At 42.1% G+C, this 19,016-nt stretch overlaps 1 protein-coding gene across 1 annotated transcript in view; it reads left to right on the forward strand.

Moving 5' to 3' along the window:
- Positions 1–5,540: 5,540 nt before the first annotated feature.
- The window catches only part of col27a1a (collagen, type XXVII, alpha 1a), a 73,253-nt gene continuing 59,777 nt past the window's right edge, over positions 5,541–19,016 (forward strand). The window contains exons 1-3 of the mRNA XM_039780387.1: positions 5,541–5,975; positions 10,007–10,077; positions 15,104–16,620. Coding sequence (XP_039636321.1) covers positions 5,923–5,975; positions 10,007–10,077; positions 15,104–16,620 — 1,641 coding nt within the window. The 5' untranslated portion in view covers positions 5,541–5,922. The remainder of the gene's footprint in view (positions 5,976–10,006; positions 10,078–15,103; positions 16,621–19,016) is intronic.

Raw genomic sequence — 19,016 nt, forward strand, 5'->3', positions numbered from 1 at the left:
TGTCTCTCTCAGTTGGAGGCTGCGCAGTGAAGCTGGCCATCACCGGAAAAGTGCTTCTAATATCCTTCACTGGTCTCCGTCCACTGGTCTATTATATACTGTGTATGAGGAAACGCAAAAATTTTTCAACTTTCTGCTAAGATATATGTGACTTTTTTGCAACGAAAATGCAGGGATTATGAAACCATGCAAGCACCGCATATTTTGCGCGGAAATCGACAATTTATGCGGCGAAAGTGCGGCATATTTGAAAAAATGCGGCCCCCGCATGAATATGCGGACTTTGGCTGATTATGCATTGAATTATACGATTGCATAATCGCGTTTTTCTGGACGGACTGATTATTCTGCTATAGGAGGAAAAAACACTCTGGGTATTTTGTATTTCTTTAAACCAATCGCAATCATCTTGGCCGGAGCTGTCCAGGATGCAGCAGCGGTGCCCCCTGCACAATAGTGTCGGTAGGGAACCAAACATGCCTGCCTTATTGCACAATCCTAATCTTAGTCAAAACTTGCCATTTTCAGCATGTAGCTAGGTTGCTCAGAGGATGTTGTTAGTTTGTTTTTCTATAGCGAAGAGTGTTTTGAAAATGGTAACACGTAGATAGCAGAAGGTGAGGTGAATGCCACTTGAAATACGTGGCCAATGACAGGCTTATACCCACAGTCTACATCCAGTGAGTCAGACTACCTGCAGGCTAGTCTTTACTGTTTTACTGTTTTAGTTCACACTTACCACTCTCACACTGTATACCCATTTCCCACTGGCCAAAAAACTAACTAACACCCATTATCTCCTGAACACTGTGCTATTGCAACCACATTTGGTGGACATGTGTAGATATGATGTCTGCGTGCCATTAGGCCAATAGGGCAGCATGATCTAAATATAAAGTAAGAATTCTCTGTGTATGTACTGTATGCATGTATGACTGTTATTCACATATGAGAAACGTTCATCCAATCAACTTCACACTTGGCAGGTGTATTGAGGACCCAAGGTAGTGCAGTGAATCGCATGTGAAGATGATCGGATGAGCGGTTCTCGGGAAAGCTGCAACCAGGACTTCCAATGTTGCGTTCACAACTTGGTTCTGCTGCCCCGAAGTGTCCAAAAAAATGACATATTGCAAGTTTAAAATGGTGTACTCCATTTTAAACCTTGATATGTTAGCGGTATAATCATTTCCACATAGCCACCAAGTTGCACAATAGATGTGGAAGTAGCAATTGGTAAAATGATGGGATAAAAAAAAAATTAAAAGATGATGCGTCCTGTTAAATATTTTGGCCATTCTATATTTTTTAACCAATAGCTGTCACTTTAAATCACTCTCTAACTTTCCCAACTAGAAAAAATACACAACCTTGCCCCTCCCTCCTTATAATTTTTGTACAGTCCCTAAACAAGCCACTGTGTTACAGTTACAGTAAATGTGCATCATTTTAGCACCTTACAACAACATCTCAACCCTGAACACAAAAATACAGTAATAAAATAGCAAACACTGCAGGAATCAATCTAAAAACAGTACATAGTGGGGGAAACTCAACTCCATATTTCACACTTCAACAAACGCGGGTCTGTGTGGTGTTGACACTGTGAATCCAGGGTAGCCAGGTCTGAGAGCCTGCCCCCAAAAGACCTTGTCTCCCCCAGCAGGTTATTCTGGTGTTATTATGAGAACTCAACATGCTCATTATGGTTGTGGCACTGCTTTAGGGGTGGCTGTCTACTCTGGTGTGCCAACACTGAAAATGTTTGTGGTGAAGGAAGTGAGAGAGAGAGAGAGAGAGAGAGAGAGAGAGAGAGAGAGAGAGAGAGAGAGAGAGAGAGAGAGAGAGAGAAAGAAGAGAGAAAAAGGAAACAGGGAGAGATGGAGAAGATTTAGCAGACAAAAGTACAAAGCCAAAAGAAGATAAAGGAGTCAGCGTAGAGTAGGGTGTGACAGATTAGAAGGGAAAAATAAAGAGAAAGACCTCGACATGGAACTGAGCGTAAAAGAAATAACAGCAGACAGGAGCTTGTTTGACCACTTTCCACCTCCCAGTGCATCACCAAACCATCCCTACACAGGAAGTAGACAGAACCAGGAACACAAACAAGTGGACACAACCACCTGTAAAGGAAAAACACAAACCACCGAGACACTCCAAATACGCACACATGCACATGTGCGTTCTCCCACTCAGCATACACACACATTCCTTGTATCAACAGTCTTCTTGTGTGCAGTGGAGCTGAGAGAGACAGCACTGTCTGGTTCACCACTGCCACCTCCATAACCTCTGCCACTGCTCAGTGTGAAAACACACCTACACAGAGGTGACTGTCTTTACAACCTATTTATTTGTTGGGTGAATTTAATGTTCACACGTGCTCTGAAAACACAGTTGCTTATGTTACTTTCCTTAGGTGTTTTAAATTGTAAAAACTACACAGACAATGTAATAAGTTTAAAACAATTGTTGTAGTTTTTGCATAATTTCAGTCATTTTTACGACTTAAGATCTTCATCACCTGGAATCAATTCATGCTGCTTATGTAAAACAGGGATGACATCTAGATCAATACAAACCATAAGAAACATGTGAACACCCAACCAAGCCCAGCACATAATTCTCTAGCGTTATAGTCTGCAAAACACTGTATTGGTTGTTTATATGTATGTACAGTACACAACACTGATATCCAAACAGCCTGTGTTGCTGTTACTCTTGCCGTGCATCAAAGAACAGTCTTGTGTCCTCGCTAGGCCCAGGCTGCAATTTGCGCTCAAGGCGTGGCCCAGCACCCATTGGGCTGTGTCCGCCCTGCGCACCAGTAATGACCCATTCCCTATGGGGAGTGTTTGATCTGGGCTGCCTGTGTGCTTCAGCAGGGCCTATTTCTGGAACGTGTGGGGGAGGGGGGATAAAGGGAGCTTTCAGACTTGGTGCCAATGACCATAATTAAGAAGCTTTAAGGGGTGGCAGTGAGCGCGCTAGCAAGCGCAGAGTTTGTAATTTGGAAGAATAGGGCAGAATCGCTGTGGCTCATTGGAAGTACATGGGAGGGTCGGGTGGCACCCAGCACTGAAACACAAGGGACAGAGTGTGTGAAGGGGACTGTAAAAAAAGATGTTAATGACTTGCGTCCATTAGCACCCACCCCTGAGGCTGGCTTACCAATGGCCTTGGGCTGAAATGCAGGGAGATTGCCCTCGCTGACACACGCAGTCAGCTCCACCCTAACAGAGCGTCAATCAAGGCGATCTTTCAGTGCCTAAGGCCTCTGGCCAGTCAGCTCAAAGAGTGAACGCAACAGGATCCAAGTCACTTACATCCTTATTACGTTGTTTGTCCACTCATGTTGCTGTGTGCAGCATTCATCTGAACAAGCACTTTGCTGTAATATCAATTCATAGAGTGTTTGGTTCATTTAGATTTAGTGAGTTTAATGTGATAAGATCCTCCTGCCCATTTATCCACTTAAAATTAATTTAATTACAATCTAAACAGGGTTGATAAAAGGTATTAGTCCTTATTTAGAAACGAGATGATGGGCTGATGCCCAAGCAGGTGTGCTTACCTCAGAGGCAATAGTTGACATCGGAGTTGTTAGTACTGTATGTTCATTTGACCTGTCAATTAAATGATGTCCTCATTTACAACCAGTGTCATCTGGCCATGCTATGCAAATGGTTTTGGTTTTACTTGCCCAGGTTTTGAGATTTTTGCTTCCACCCTGATATGATGGAGGTGAATGAAAATGTATTTGTGGTGCTCACAGCATCAAACTAAATCATTTAAGAAATGAACATCTAGCAACATCTCTCTGGAGAAACTAAGTTCCTGTTACTCTAGATATATGGGCAGACCTTCCTGTGAGGAGTTTTTATTTGAACCACATTAAACTCATAAAAATAGTTCTTATGAAAACGGTTAACTCCTCTTTTTTCCACATTAATTTGGGGAACATCTTGTTAAGCTTACCTGTTCATGAGTCATCTCAAACAGATGATGTCAGGTGGTAATTACCGACTCTTGGGGCTGTGCAGGTCTTTGGTAGCCCTCATCCCGCAGCAGACCATGACCCCTCCTAAAGTAATGGGAGCTGAAACGTTGCAAAATATCTGCATGAACAGGCCTAGATTTTGCAGTGTTCAAACCACATTGTGACAATGTGTGTGTGTGTGTGTGTGTGTGTGTGTGTGTACGCGCGCGTGCGTGCGTGTGACAAAATAAGAGAGATCTTTCCAGTAAATGATCAAGATCTTAAACATCATTGTGAGTGTGCTTTGCAGCGGGTTACTCATATTCCCATATTCCAAGGGGAGATGAGACACACTTGCCAAGTTTGCAGTGAATAAATAAAGTTACGGAGTGTCTATTTGCACCCCCGGTACGAATAGCCTCGGCCACACAGCTGAGCTATTCTCACCCTGTGACGTAACAACAAAAACACGTTGCTCGCGTGCACCGAAATCATGGCGGACGTTCATCTTCCATGACCGCAGAAACTGGCAAAGTTTTGTCTCTAAAGTTTATAACAATTGAATTTCTAGCGGAAAATGGATACTACAGTTGCGCTTTCTGTCTTCAGTGAAAGCATACAACCGTTAGTTTGTTAGCTAGTACCTATTTTTTGTATACGGTACCGTTACCTAGCAACCGAGGCTTGAAGAAACCAAGTGGTAAACAGTTATACAATATTCTGTAAGAATTGCTAGATGAGTGGTTAATATGTTTACCTTAGTTATGGGAGTTTGGAGTTCGATTCCTCTGTGAGGTGATCTTATTTTTTTAATTTTGGATTGGATAATTTGCATGCAATTGCGCAAGTCAGGGCCCGCGAACGCGAATTTTTTTTGCAGGGTGTTAGGGGAAGACTCATGAATATGCCTGCTCTGGTTGGCTTGGTTAGGTTTAGGCAACAGGAGTGGGATTGATTATGGTTAGGATAAGAATGTCAGGGCGATAATATTCCAAAAAGGTGTAATACATGAGTAGTATGGATAACTGTGTGTAACTATATGCCAAGTTACATAAAAATGCACAGGGGTGCAAATAGAATACATTGATATTTGTACCAGACGGGGTATTAATAGAACACATTGCTGTGTGCACCGGCGGGGTATGAATAGTTTTCATTTCTAATTGCACCAGGGTACAAATAGCATACACTGCTAATTGTACCAGGGGTGCAAATAGCCTCACCCATAAAGTTATCCTTTGCTGGTAATGTCTCTCTTGAAAAGAAGTGGCTCTAACGACTCAAGGCCATCATAGAGGATTTGCAATCACCCAAATGAATACCACACGTTGAGGATAAAGGTGGATACTTTAAGGAGAGTCTCTGGAGGAGCTGTAAGCGTTCCTGTTAGGCAGTGGCAGTCTGTGAAGCGCTGCCCACCTTGTGTTACCGTGGTTCATTCATATGGTTTACCGGTGCATGCATGGGGATTTGGATAAAATCCATGTGGCCACCCCCTGGAGAAGGCGTGTAGTTGCTCGATGCAACCGCTGGGTTTGTAACTTGACACCTGGCCGTGCGGTGCATTTGCCATCGTTTTACCCACAGAAAGCCTATTTAAAAAGGAAAGGAATGAGTCCAACGCTCCTGACTCCGTAACATCCCTCCAAAAGAACCCAGCTTTCTCTCCGGCTGCGCGTCCCTCAATCTGGATCGGCATAAATGAATGAAACACAGGGGAATATCGACAGACAATCGCACAGGAAAACTCTCTGTCAAACCAGCCTGCCAGAAGGAATTTATGTCGGGCTTGACAGGCGAATCAACATGAGTTTTTTCCTCTGGAACTTCATCTGAAGCTTGTCAAATGTGTAAAACGGCGACCGGTGTCTTCTGCCCCCTTGCAAAGGAGTCACGCTGTGATTAACGGTCAGGTTTTTGACTGCCAGGACAAATGAATACAAATGAATTTAGGCACCCGAAGGAGAGATTGCAGAACCTCTCATCTAGACACAAAGTAAGTATAATATATTTTTAATATTTGTGTCTTTGTGTCCGATCAGAGGGTGTTGGAAAGAGCTGAGGTGAGTCCGATCACTGGCGGGGACTGACTTACAATTTAAGGAACTGCATGCCTCCATGTGCGTAGCTTACCTGTGATGTGCCGGCTGGCTGTGTTCCAGCTCACTATGCAGGAGTGGCGTCCAGTGGGGACTACTGAGGCTCTGAATGGGGTCTGTTTGGACCATGGTTGTCATTTGTTTGACATGTAGGCCTACCATAACTTTGCCAAAATAAGTCAATTTGTCCAAATGTTTGTTTCCCCTATTTTTTTTTTCTTCTATTTTTAATAAATCGATCAAATAGACCAAGCATAATTATTCAGATTTAATATTACCATTCTTGTCTGTTTACTTTTGTGCAAGACAGATTGTAATTGCTCAACGAAATATAATTATTTCAAGTGTTTGAATCTTTTGTCTGGCAAATATAAAACGGGTGCGTGCAAGATCTTTGCCATAGTGTTTACTAAACTGATTCATCTGATAGAACAAGCAAAACATGCAATTATTCAGACTTATAAAGTTTCAGGAGAAGTTCATCAGCATCCACTGGAGCGTTTGATAGATGCTTTCCATGTTTCCCTTTTACGCATTCAGAGCTCACAGACACATTTACGCATGCAGGGCAGTTAAAAGTTTTTTTTTTTAAGAAAATGATTTTAGGTAAAACTGTGACACCAGCTGAACATCTGCAACTGACATTGGTTTTACTACTATGAGACATAAAATGCAGATGTTTTATGCATGTGTTTACACAGACAAGCTATCGTAATATATGGACCGAAATGTTTGGTCTTCCCTTGGCTACACTGTTGACGTTTATTTAGGGAAGTGCATGCACCAGCCAGCTGTTGCACAAAAAGTCACCAATGCATTCATTTATGCATTCATTAATTAATAAATGCTTGATTCAGTCTTATCTTAAAATTGATATTTGGTTTAATTGCGCAGTGAAGATCTGGTTTAGTGAATGAATCAGTGGCGAGATAGTATGGATGCAGTTGTCTGGGGAGTAGAAAAGTCCGGAGATTTGACCCACAGTTCCGTTAGTTTCTCATGACAACAAGTCTAAATGGTATCTATCAGCTTCATTTATCACACCTGACTGGGCGTTTTGCAGAAACTGTCATTCATTAAGAAAAATAAGAGGTTCGCATCCTCAGAAAACAGTTGTACTACAACTACATTATTTATATAAGTTGTGCATGCATTGCGATAAATTTAGGAGTCTACCTGCGAGGTGTCAGCTGCACGGAACATCAGTCGTGTCCACATGGTGTCGCCCTTTGTGTCTCTCTTTTCTGGCTTTTCGCAGGCAATTATTCTTTGGCAATGATTTGGTATATTTTGACAATATTTCAAACTGAAAAAACAACTGTGTAGTTTAATATTTGTAATATAAATAGCAACTCAGATAATTTCTGAATTAGTCACTTTTACTGTGTGTGTGTGTGTGTGTGTGTGTGTGTGTGTGTTGTGTGTGTGTGTGTGTGTGTGTGTGTGTGTGTGTGTGTGTGTGTGTGTGTGTGGGCAGGATGCCTTTGGGAAATCCTTTCAGGCAATCATTGAGTAGTCCAAACTTGTGAAAAATAACGGAAACTATAGTGGCTTCTCAGTGTGTCCTCAATCTTTGACTGGTCACTGGCCTACAGATGGACTGCTGTTTGAGTGTGTGGGGAGGGGGTGATGGTAGTTTTTGAAGATAAAGACAATTGATGCCAGAAAATACAGACCGGAAAGAGAACACTGGCTTTGAGGAAATATATGCAGTATTAATCCGTAGATTATTGCTGCAGATTGTTCAATGTGGCACCAGATATCTTGATGACTGAATTTCTTTGCCACTCAGGCACATTTGCAAACATTTCAACTCAACATCCAGATACTCTCTTCATCAGTGTATCCACATTTAGTTTTTCCATTAAACGACTTGGCTTTTTGACAGCAAAGGAGATGTGTGTGCTAATCACAGTTAAGTTAATAAGTTAAATGAGTAGAGAAAGATGTTATCAGCACTACAGAGCAGTGTTCTTCACCCTTCTGTCTTTGAAATGTGAGTTCAGTGGCTCACAGCACAATATATAGGTTACAATGTCTGCTTTAGTGGATGACTTAGGAGGAGGTATTGCTCATCTGGCCTGTATTTTGTCCACTCAGCTTAGAATTCCCTCAGGGAGTCATGTCATAGCTCACTGTTGCAGTATGAAAACCACACCAGACAGGGTCAGTTTACAGATGTCAGCCTTGCTGATTTAAATGTCCACTGTGCAAAAATCCACCTCAGTGCAACCGCCTTTAACTGCTCCACAGAAGAAAAATCCCAACCTGTCACGTACACTTTAAAAAGCACGCTAATGAAAATCTAAACAAGCTACTGAGAGCTTTTAATATGAAAAGCCAAAGAAAACAGCGCAGTTTCCCAGGAAACTTGGTCCAGTTTGCATAGATGTAAACAGAATGAGAGTCGTTTTTGCTGCAGTAAAAATCTCAGCATTCATGACTCATTTTCAGAAAGCTGATCTCTCCTCAGCTGATAAGACACTGAATGAGACTGTAACCAGCTGGAAGTCCTGGAGATACACACTCACTCTCACTCTCGCACACACACACACACACACACACACACACACACACACACACACACACACACACACACACACACACACACACACACACACACTAAGCATCCTGAGTAATCACAGCCAGCTGTGTGTGGAGTTTATTGTGATAAAGCTTTATTAGCAACAAGGAACTGGGAGAGAGGCAGACATAGACACCACAAACACACACCATCACACACATACACTTGGATATGTACACACCATGATTATAATCAGTCAGAACAGTAGGGTAAGCAGCTACTGGTTGGTGTAGGGGTTGTTTGCAGAAATATTTCTAAAAAGCTCTTAGTCTGGGTTAGTGCAGGTAATTATGTTGATGCAACAGTTACTTACAGTTACTAGTCTTTCCCACATTTTATGTATTTGGAGCTGTTGGCCCACGCCCCTGACTGCCTGCTCCACTCTGGCCCTCGAGCCACAGCTGCTATAGACATTTCCTCCTCCAATATGTGTGTGTGGGTGACCATGTGTGTCTGGATGACCTCCAGCGGTAAACAGTGGCTCCCCTGCCTGTCACCAGATCTCAGTCCCCCGCTGAGCTCTCAGTCCACTTTCCAATCAGTCTCCTCAGCTCTGCTGCTCACCTGGATGAGGTGAGCGTGTTGAAAGGGACCGCTTTGTTTTTGTTTTCCATGCGTGTGTGTGGCTATACGTACAGTACACATCTTGGTTTGGTTTTGGGAGGAGAGTAGGATAAGTCTACTATAGCAAATCGTAACTTCAAGGTGTGTGTGTGTGTGTCTGTGTGTCTGTGTGTGTGTGTCTGTGTGTGTGTGCTCTTCTTTGCTCTGAGTTGTAAGTGCTTTTGCAGAATCCAGTTCCCATTTGTTAGTTGTTCAGTAGCTTAAATGCAAAACATATGGTTTTGTTTGAGTCTGTGTTTTGGTGTGATGTTAAAATTGATTACACATTATTATTACATCCTTTCATGATACCAGTTTTGTAATCTCTATCTATTTCATGATTTTGTAATCTATTAAAACACATGCAATCTATCTGTAGACAATTTATTAACACTTACAACTGCAGACTCAATCATTAAAACCCTTAATTAATGCCTTATTAACAACTATACCTACTGAATGTATGGGTTATTAGCGAGTGAGAAACCCAGGGACCTTTATTCATGGCTTACTAACATTTACGACTGTAGAAAGGACAAACACTTTTTTAACAATCTTGCAAACCAAATTTTCTCTTATGAATGACTTGTAAGTAAAGCATTCGTTATGATTTGATTTATTATTTATAAAGAGTTCCTTATTAGAAAATATCACCAAAATATTTTAAAAGTTAAACAATTGTATGTTTCAGTAATGTGTGACTTCTGCCTCTTTCTAACATCTTCTCTTCTCTTCCCCCAGGAGAGCCCTATTGCTCTGTACCGTATTATATTGTACTTGTTACCTGGGACTTACACAAGTACACTCTGAAGGTAAGACGTGACTTAATGTCACCTCCATTTCACTTCACTTTCTCACCTCTTTCCTCTCCCCGAAAATGTACCAGTGGAAAAGCTGTAAAAGTTATTTGAGCACTGGGGGGATTTTGGAGTCTTTTCTATGACTATTTGGTCATTGCCCAAACATGTAAACACATTGCCATGAAAATTGGGCCAACTGTTGGCATGACGACAAGTCTTGAGTAAGCTGAGTGAGCAAGGAGTGATCAGATCGTAGATTCAGAGCTGAACGTTTCAGAGAAATGATGGTCTCAAAACACTTCTCCTGTCTCACTTCTCTGATTTACAGCATACAGTAAACATGACACAAGATAACAACTTCATTTTTATATTTACAGTGCATCAAATGAAAAATTTTAAGGAGTCGCTATTAGTGATGAACCTACAGGAAATGATCACCCGGATCTTCCCTCAACGTTTCAGCTCATTGTCTAGCTCTGCAACTTAACTGTTTTGGTTCACTCTCACCGCTCTCATTGTTTTGTTTTCGGACTCAGCAGCTGTCGGTGAACATAGTGGAGCATTTAGCTGCTAAAGAGACAGATATTTCCCTCGGGAGTTGTTGGAGACCAATAAAAGAGCTGAAAGAGAGTGAATGTTGGACTTACATCCATCAGGTAGACAGAAACATGACTCTAAATGAATGATATTGTTGCTCCGTAACTGCTGGATGTGTAAATTAGCAACAACATTTTTTTTATTGTAGGTTTGGTGAAAAAGGTGAAGGGCAGGTTAAATTATAATGAATAATGCCTTTTAATCTCCACTGACAGTTGCCAGATTTTCCACCCGATTAGGCTAGTTGTTATATGACTGGGCAGGTAAAAATGATTTGGGCGGCTTATGATCATTTCAGCTACTGTGTGTACCATTCGGAGGTTTCCCCTGATGAAAATGTATTGATACAGTCCAGTGAATCGGCCTTTTCTCTCCTCCAATTATCATGATTGAGACTGACAGGAAGTTCAATAGGCCCGACACGCAGTCACTGAAAACTAATGAAAACAAATGTCATCTCAGATCATTACAACAAGGCTGAAACCTTTTTTTCAATTTAACCTCACAGCTCTGTGATAAAAGCCTTGTAAAAGCTTACATCTTTTCTTTTAAGTGATGACTTTTATATTTGAAAAAACAAATCTCTTTCGTAAATGTAAAAAAAAAAAAAAGTGCTATGACAATATACTGTAGCTGGTTTTAGTCCCTGATTGGGCTACTTGGCGTCAGTCCAATCTGGCAACACTGTCTATGAGCGACATCACTGTTGCAGAGTTGTCCCTGCTGTGCTCGAAATCCAGCTGTGGACCTCTGCTGCATGGTATACAGTAACTCTCTCTCACCTTGTTTTGTGTCTCTCTACACTGTCAACTGTCAAATAAAGGCCTAGTGGATGAGTTGCATACCATAAAAGGGCTCTTAAAAAAAAGAAGAAAAATGTAAAGAAACAATATTTTGCCATGTTTTGTATCTTATTCAAATTATGATTTCAAATTTAATATTGTGGGAATTCATGTGATGTGTGGATGATAATATAAATGGCTCACTGTAGACCTGCGTGGGCCAGCCAAAGAGAGATCTTTTGAATGTGTCCGAATGAATCAGTGACTTCATCCTCTACAAGGGATAACATTACAGACTGAAGAGCCTTGGACTTTCTCTCTGTCCTACTTGAGTGACTTGGCACAGATCAAGGCTATGAACTCGAGCCATGTGTTAAACACAAGTCTGTCTCTTTGTGTGTGTTCACATCCATACAGTATGCTGTACTGTAAATCTAAAACCACATGGTTGATGCATATCCCAGTAATAGTGCAAGTGGTACTGAAATAAAGAAGTTTGGAGACAGGAGTCTATGTACAGACCAGATAAATGTAATGCACCCCCCTGCCATACTGCCAAGTCCTGTTGTCCTTTGCTGCTGAAGAGACCACACTGAATTCACTGTGGATACACTATATCCTATGAAGGTCTTGTTTCCTCTGGCTATTTTACAAAGCCCTAATGTATTGAGGCAAGGGAAAATCTTACAGCCTAATACATGGCAAGGCCATTAAGAACTGGCTATATAGAAGAGGCATATCTGCATTTGCCTCACTTTTCACTGTGCAAAAAAATGATGTGATTGAGTACAATGAAACACATGAAATCAGATTCAAAATGTGTTCCTGGTGTGCATCAATAGCACTCACTAATTCCCGACTAGACAGATTATTTCAATGTTTTTGTTTGACATTAAATGTGTGAAGAGAACTCTTTCTGCAAAAAACATTTCAGTTCTGAGCAGCTTCCTCCCTCAGGTCTAATTCCTTGATCACTACCACGACTACAAGGGATCAAATACCCCCTCAACTTTTTTTAAAACTTTCCGTGCAATTATATATTTCCAAAGTCTGAGCCCCTTGTCAGTGGTCTAATGAAGCAAGCCTTGTATTATAGAAAGACAAGCATCTCATTGAAGTCCTTTCTCTCCATGGCTTACCAGTACAGCAACTACTAGGACATCCCATCTGCCTAGCCCCTCATCTTTCCTACTTTCTGTCATGTCATCAACATAGTCTTTTCACAAGCAGGGCTTCTATACACATGTCCCCATTAGGCAAGGCCCAGTAACCACAGGTCAGAGTGAGCCCAGAGACAATAAAGATGTTGAGGGGCCTGGGTCTGAGATCACAGGTCATATAGAGAATGGGACCCCTGAGACTGAAATGCTGAATAGAAAGTCAAAGTTGGCAGAGAGGCTGGAAACTGTATTCTGCCTCCAGGCAGGGTGATGCTATACTAACTTGCGGTTATTGTGGCCATGTTCTGAATTTCCAAACTGGCTCTATTGATGAGAAGGGCAGAGAGAAGCTGGGAAGAGGGGGGGTTTTCTGATGATGCCGATGTCCTTTCGCTCATGAATCCCCTAGAGCCTTAAAACAAAAATGCCATGCCTTGATATCAGTGATGCAAGAACCTGAACTCTGTCCCTTGTTCCTCAAAATTTCACACACATATTGTTAGCTTAGTCTTTCGTTCTCCTGTAGTGGATTGCGCTGGCCAGTTACAAAGAGAGGATTAGGTCCTTTAGCCCGATTGTGGGTTCCTGGTACTGGCTGCTTTGGCCTTGACTGAGCTCCCCTCAAAATTACCTCTATCAGCCGTCATGTTTCCATCAGCACAGGGTGAACACCAACAACAAGGTCTCGCTCCATGCCACACATGACCACAGGGGTTTAGTGGTCAGTTATTGGCAATGGAGTCCCTAAAACGAATATGGTGAAGTAATGAATACATTTCCTGCATTATTTTTTCTCTCTTTCTCTGTCTCTGGGCGATTTTGATGGATCTATCTAACTTGATTATCACTCACTACTTTGTATGTTTTAAGTGAAAGTCAGAGTTCTCATGTTCATATTTCATTTAATTAACCCCATATTATTTTTTGGCTTCATGTAAAAAAACAAATATATATTTAAAGTTTATTTAGCCCCCTCAAATAGCACAACATGACAGACAGGAAGGAAAATAAGGTGAGGTCCCTACATTTGGGACCACAGTGCTTTGGTCTGGCTTTGAAACCTTAAATGATTTTTTTGCTACCCTTTGGAGCTGTTAAAATATGGCCACATTAGGCTTACAATTTTGGGCGAGCAATTCCTTTAAGATTCTACAGGCCTGTATCAATAAACATGCTATAATCTGAGGACATCTGTTGTGGGCATGTTTAAAGCTATTTTATGCTTCACAAGAGTAATATTGTCATATGTTTAAAACAATGCCAGAACTTTCCATATTTGAGAGAAGCGTGAGGCTGCAAACCACTGACATTTGAAACAGAGGCCACCACAGCCCCTCTGTGCAGCATCTACCCACTCATAGCAACCAACCTAGGTCGCTCCACTCCCCTATCATCAGCCTAGTTTAATGTCTTTGTGGACCTATACATAGTCATTTGTTTTGGCTTAAAGTTGCACTAGACATCGTGGTGGCCTTAAAACCCAGTGAGTTTATTATTCTTTGGATTTTTTTTATTTTTGTACTTTTTTTCCCCATCTGGTCATCCTGCAGTGTTTGAGCTCCATTACTTTGTGACCTGCTGTTCTCTGTTGGCTCAAAGACCAGTCTACATATGATGTATGTGATGCTGCTATGTCTGTCATATGTGACAGCAAAAAATTTGATTGCTTTTATTTTGTTAACTGAAAGTTATTTGAAAATTGGCTCATTTGCCATTATAGTCAATCCAACAGTTTCCACTGCCAAAGAAAGCTAAAATATTTTTGATGAGCCTCACTTGTTTCAGGAAGAGAACATTCTCACAATGAGTCCAGAATGTCCTATTAATAATTTTAATAATTAAAAAAAGATGTTTAACGGTTAATCTTAGCATGATTGCTCTCATCCTAATCTGCTGTTTGTGTGTGCCTGTGTGTGTGTGTGTGTGTGTGTGTGTGTGTGTGTGTGTGTGTGTGTGTGTGTGTGTGTGTGTGTGTGTGTGTGTGTGTGTGTGTGTGTGTTGTTGTTGCTGCTTAAGTGGTCCTGTTTCTGAGTGTTACTATATCAATAAAACTGAGGCTAGTACTCTGCCCATTTTCCCCTGTGTTTCACTCCTAGTTAGAATGGAGGATTTCACTGAAGTGTGATGAGTGTTGTGTTTAGGGACAACACAGTTTGGGCACATACAATAGCAAAGGTTTCTTATTAGTCCAGATGCTCAGTGGGAAACTCATTACTCTCCTGTGTCCTGCCAATTGGCCTGCGGTTTCCCTTGTGTGATTTTTTTAATTTTTTAAATAAAACAGACTTATAATGAAGTATGAAAAGAATGATTAAGGATCAACCAAACAGCTGCGACCAGAAGGATAATGTAAAGTCCTCAAACTTTAAATGAATTGTAAAATACAGTATACTCCAGGTACTAAAGAGAGTACATAATTATAGGCTTTGTGTGTGTGTAACCTTTATGAAAAAAGTTATCATTATTTGCACCTCTAACACTGCTCTCCCTTTTATCCAGATGTGGACATCATTCAAAAGTTGGGGCTCAAGGGAGAGAAACCGTCACGCTCGGTGCCAGCAGGGGTCATTCCATTCAGATCGGGGATCATCCTCAACCAGCGGGCGCACATTGAAACTCCATTGCGCTCACTCTTCCCAGCGGCCATCTGGCCGAACCTGGCACTGGTCCTGAGTGTGCGCTCACACCGTGTCAACAGTGCTTTCCTCTTCACCCTGCTCTCAGGCCGCAAGAAGCTCCTTCTCGGTCTGCAGCTGGCACCGGGCAATCTGGTCCTTCACACGGGACCAAACACCTCAGTGGCACTCCCCTATGAGCCCCATGATGGTCAGTGGCACCAGCTGGCGGTGGGAATTAATGGACAGAGAGTGACTCTATATGCCTCCTGCGGAGAGCAGAGTGTTCATGCAGACTTTGGGTGGGACAGTGAGGAGGGACTGGCTCCAGAGCTCCAGGGCTCTTTCCTGCTGGGGCGGACAAGCCAGCAGCAAGCCTCAGCACACTTTGAAGGAGCCATCTGCCAGTTTGACCTGGTCCCTTCTGCACAAGCCGCTCACAACTACTGCAGGTACATTAAGAAACAGTGCAGGGAAGCTGACACATACAGGCCTAACCTTCCTCCCTTGTTGCCTATCCTACAACGAGAAACAAACATCACAGCTACCGCTGCTACCCCTAAACGTGGTGGCCCGGAAACGCCCAGGAAGACCACGGGGCTGAGCCTTGCCAGGAGTGTTGCCGCTGCTGCCTCGGCTGTCAGATATGTGGCCCCCACCCAAACAATAAAGCCCAGCCCTGGGACAATTTCTACAACCCTTCTGGGAACTGTGATGCCAGTCACAGTCCAACTTGGTATGGCCTCCCCGCCTCCAAAGGCCAGGACTGAAAGTGTTACAGCACCACTTGGGACAAGAGCACCCCCGACAAAACCACCAAACCCAAGACCCACCACCTCTAAAGCTTCAAATCAGAAACCCTCCAAACAAACCCCCCCAAAGCCCACTCCTCATAACAACTCCAAAAAGACGATTGCAGGAACAGACAAGAAGAAGAAACCTACTTTTCCAGCCACTACTAGCACCAAACCCTCCAAGACCAAGCCTGACTCTGCCTTATCAGAACAAGGTGCAGTCCCAAAGAAACCACAACCCACCACGGCCAAGAAAACATCTCCCAAGCCTAAAGTTACGCCATCCAAAGCCACTCCGTCCAAACCCAAAACAAATTCTGTCAAAGTTGTCCCTTCTAAACCATCGATATACAAAGTTAACCCCTCAAAATCAACAATCTCCAAAACTACAACTGCTAAAACCTCCAAGCCAGTCTCCAAACAGGTCATCAAACCAACGAAGCAAACCAAAACCACCAAGGCTACAGTCACCCTGCAACCAACCAGACCTTCGTACAACCCAGTAACACCACCTGCTACTGATGGCTTCCAGAGCTGGGAGGTGCCACCTACTCAATTCTCCCTGCTGGCTGGACCTATAGGACAGAAAGGAGAAGCAGGCCCATCGGTAAGCACGTCTGGTCTATTGGGTTGGTTAGTGAGTGTGTTTCTCTGTGTGTGTGACACAAAATAAGCATATTAAGTAAATTTACAATAGATGCATTCATGTGCTTGAGCGCTCTTTTTCGATCAAGAGCTAGCTAACACTACATGCTTTAAGGATTTAATGTGCCTGGTGGACAGGTGGGGAACACAGAAGCATAGCAATAAAAAGGGGCCCTGGCTATAGATTACATTAGAAGAAAAGAGGAATATACATAGAAAAAGTGTCATAAAATTGTTTCTGAGGCTGACAAGGTGCCAGTGTAGCATAGGTAAGTTTGATGCATTATGGTCCTCTTTTCCAGTCTGGCTGTAGCACTATAGGTTCTGCAAAATCAAGATGAAGAAACATGCAGTATGCATAGCTGTTCATGCTGGCTGTTGTGGGTGGTGAGTTTGATGGTTTACTTAAGTAAAGTGGTGAAGAGTGAAATACACAAATTAGGGACATCCCAGTCTGTGCTGGTCTTTGTCACTAGTGAAAGACCAGGTTTGATTTTAGTGCTGCTCTGGGCTGGAAAGACCACAAAGATATGTAGGTTAATGTAACACTATGTCCTTTCCCACAAAGGTTAGTAATCTTACTTTTTCCTCCTTCCTTTCCTCCTTCCTCTATGCACTGAACCCTCCAGGCTGGGTGTGATGTGTCAGGTCTGACGCCTTGCCGTCTCTGCACCAGATTCCTCTGTCATATAGTGCTAGTGGAGGTCTCATGGCCCTCCTTTTAAAGCTAGGTCAAGGGTCAAAACAGTCAGTAAACACCATCATTTTTAAGCTTCTCAATGTAGCGCAAAAGTAGGCTAGGCCCATAGCACACAAATCAACTGTGTTTGGGAGCTGCATCACGTTATAAGCTCTACATAATTGTCTAGACTGTTCTTCACCTCACCTTCAAATGTGGCCTGAGTAATCCCACCTCAGTGTCTCTTCAGCACGTTCTGGGTGTGTTTGCACTTGTGTCCAATGATTGAGTCATTTTAGTGTAAGGTGTGAGCAGGGCCTGTGTGTTTGATATGTGTGCCTTTCTTATTCTTTGTAGTGGTCTGTAATTTGCTGCTGTAGATTGTGGTGTGTCAAGGGTTGGCTAATTTACATCTATGTTGATGTCTACACCAGACGTGACTGTTATTACGTTGAACCAAATTACTGGCATTTAGAAGGCACTACCTGCAATCTCGAAATGAAGTGCTGTAATCTAGCAGAGAAAAGAGATTGTAGGAAGATGATAAAAGGAAGTTATAAGGTAATTTAGTGAAGGACTGTCTGATACATTTATTGCTGATACTATACTGAGGAGGCCTAACCAACTTTTGTCTTGTGATGCCAATTATATGATAAAATACCCCAATCTGAGACCACAAAACTGAACGCCCAACCATAGAAAACTGTAGCATGTACTCCAGTTGTCTCAGAATCTGTATTAATGATGTAGGCTTAATGTAAATTTTTTTATCTTTTTGTCTGGATTCTGATTTAAATGACATTTGACAGGATCACATACAATATTTAGCCTCACATATGGATTTATTCTGTGAATAAATCAGAGATTAAACAGGTGCTTCCTGCCAAAGTCTGCGTGTAGGCCTATTTGTATGCATATGTGTGTCTCTGTGTTGCCATATAGTGCCTCAGGAGATCCCAGATGAACCCAGTCACGCTTCCTTTTTAACATAGTTTGGATTTCATAAACACACATGCCGTGTACTCTGTCTCTTTCTTCTTCTCACAGCACAGTCTTGTACAGACATACATTCTCTTTTTTTATACACACACATTTCAACAAATATGAAATTTAAAGACAATTAAAATCTTTCAGTCAATAGCTTCATCATTCATATCTTGCAGTCTTGCTGTCTAAAACATTAAAGTCTTCTACTAAAAGACACAATAGAACTATGATTTGGACTTTTGCATCCACCGTGCAGATTTTGCACTCTGGCTGCCAGGAGAAACATCCCGTGCAGGCACAGATATGGCACAGTTCTTCTATCTGAGGCGCCTTTGGCTCCTCAATGCCGCCTCTGTGTGATTAATATATTCTGAAGTTTTATGTGATTGCTGAAAGTGAGAGTTGGAGTTTTGATCTGATTAGTTTTTAATTGGAGCTGTTCTAGCTGTGAGTTTTAATTTGATTTAAACCTGAACTTGTATAACTAACATAACTAAGCTTCTGTGTTCAGTTAAATTGCACCTGAAAGTTGCCTTAAATATTGCTACAATAAGAACTTTTAATCAGTTTACTTTGAAATTATGACAATTATGGGGAGTTTACATAGTTTGCACTGTGTATTCCAGTAGTTTTTAGGGGTGGGGGAAAAAATAGATACAGCATAGTATTGCAATATTTTTTGTGGCAATACT

Source organism: Perca fluviatilis, chromosome 17 (genome assembly GCF_010015445.1).
Source record: "Perca fluviatilis chromosome 17, GENO_Pfluv_1.0, whole genome shotgun sequence".
NCBI classification, from domain to species: domain Eukaryota; kingdom Metazoa; phylum Chordata; class Actinopteri; order Perciformes; family Percidae; genus Perca; species Perca fluviatilis.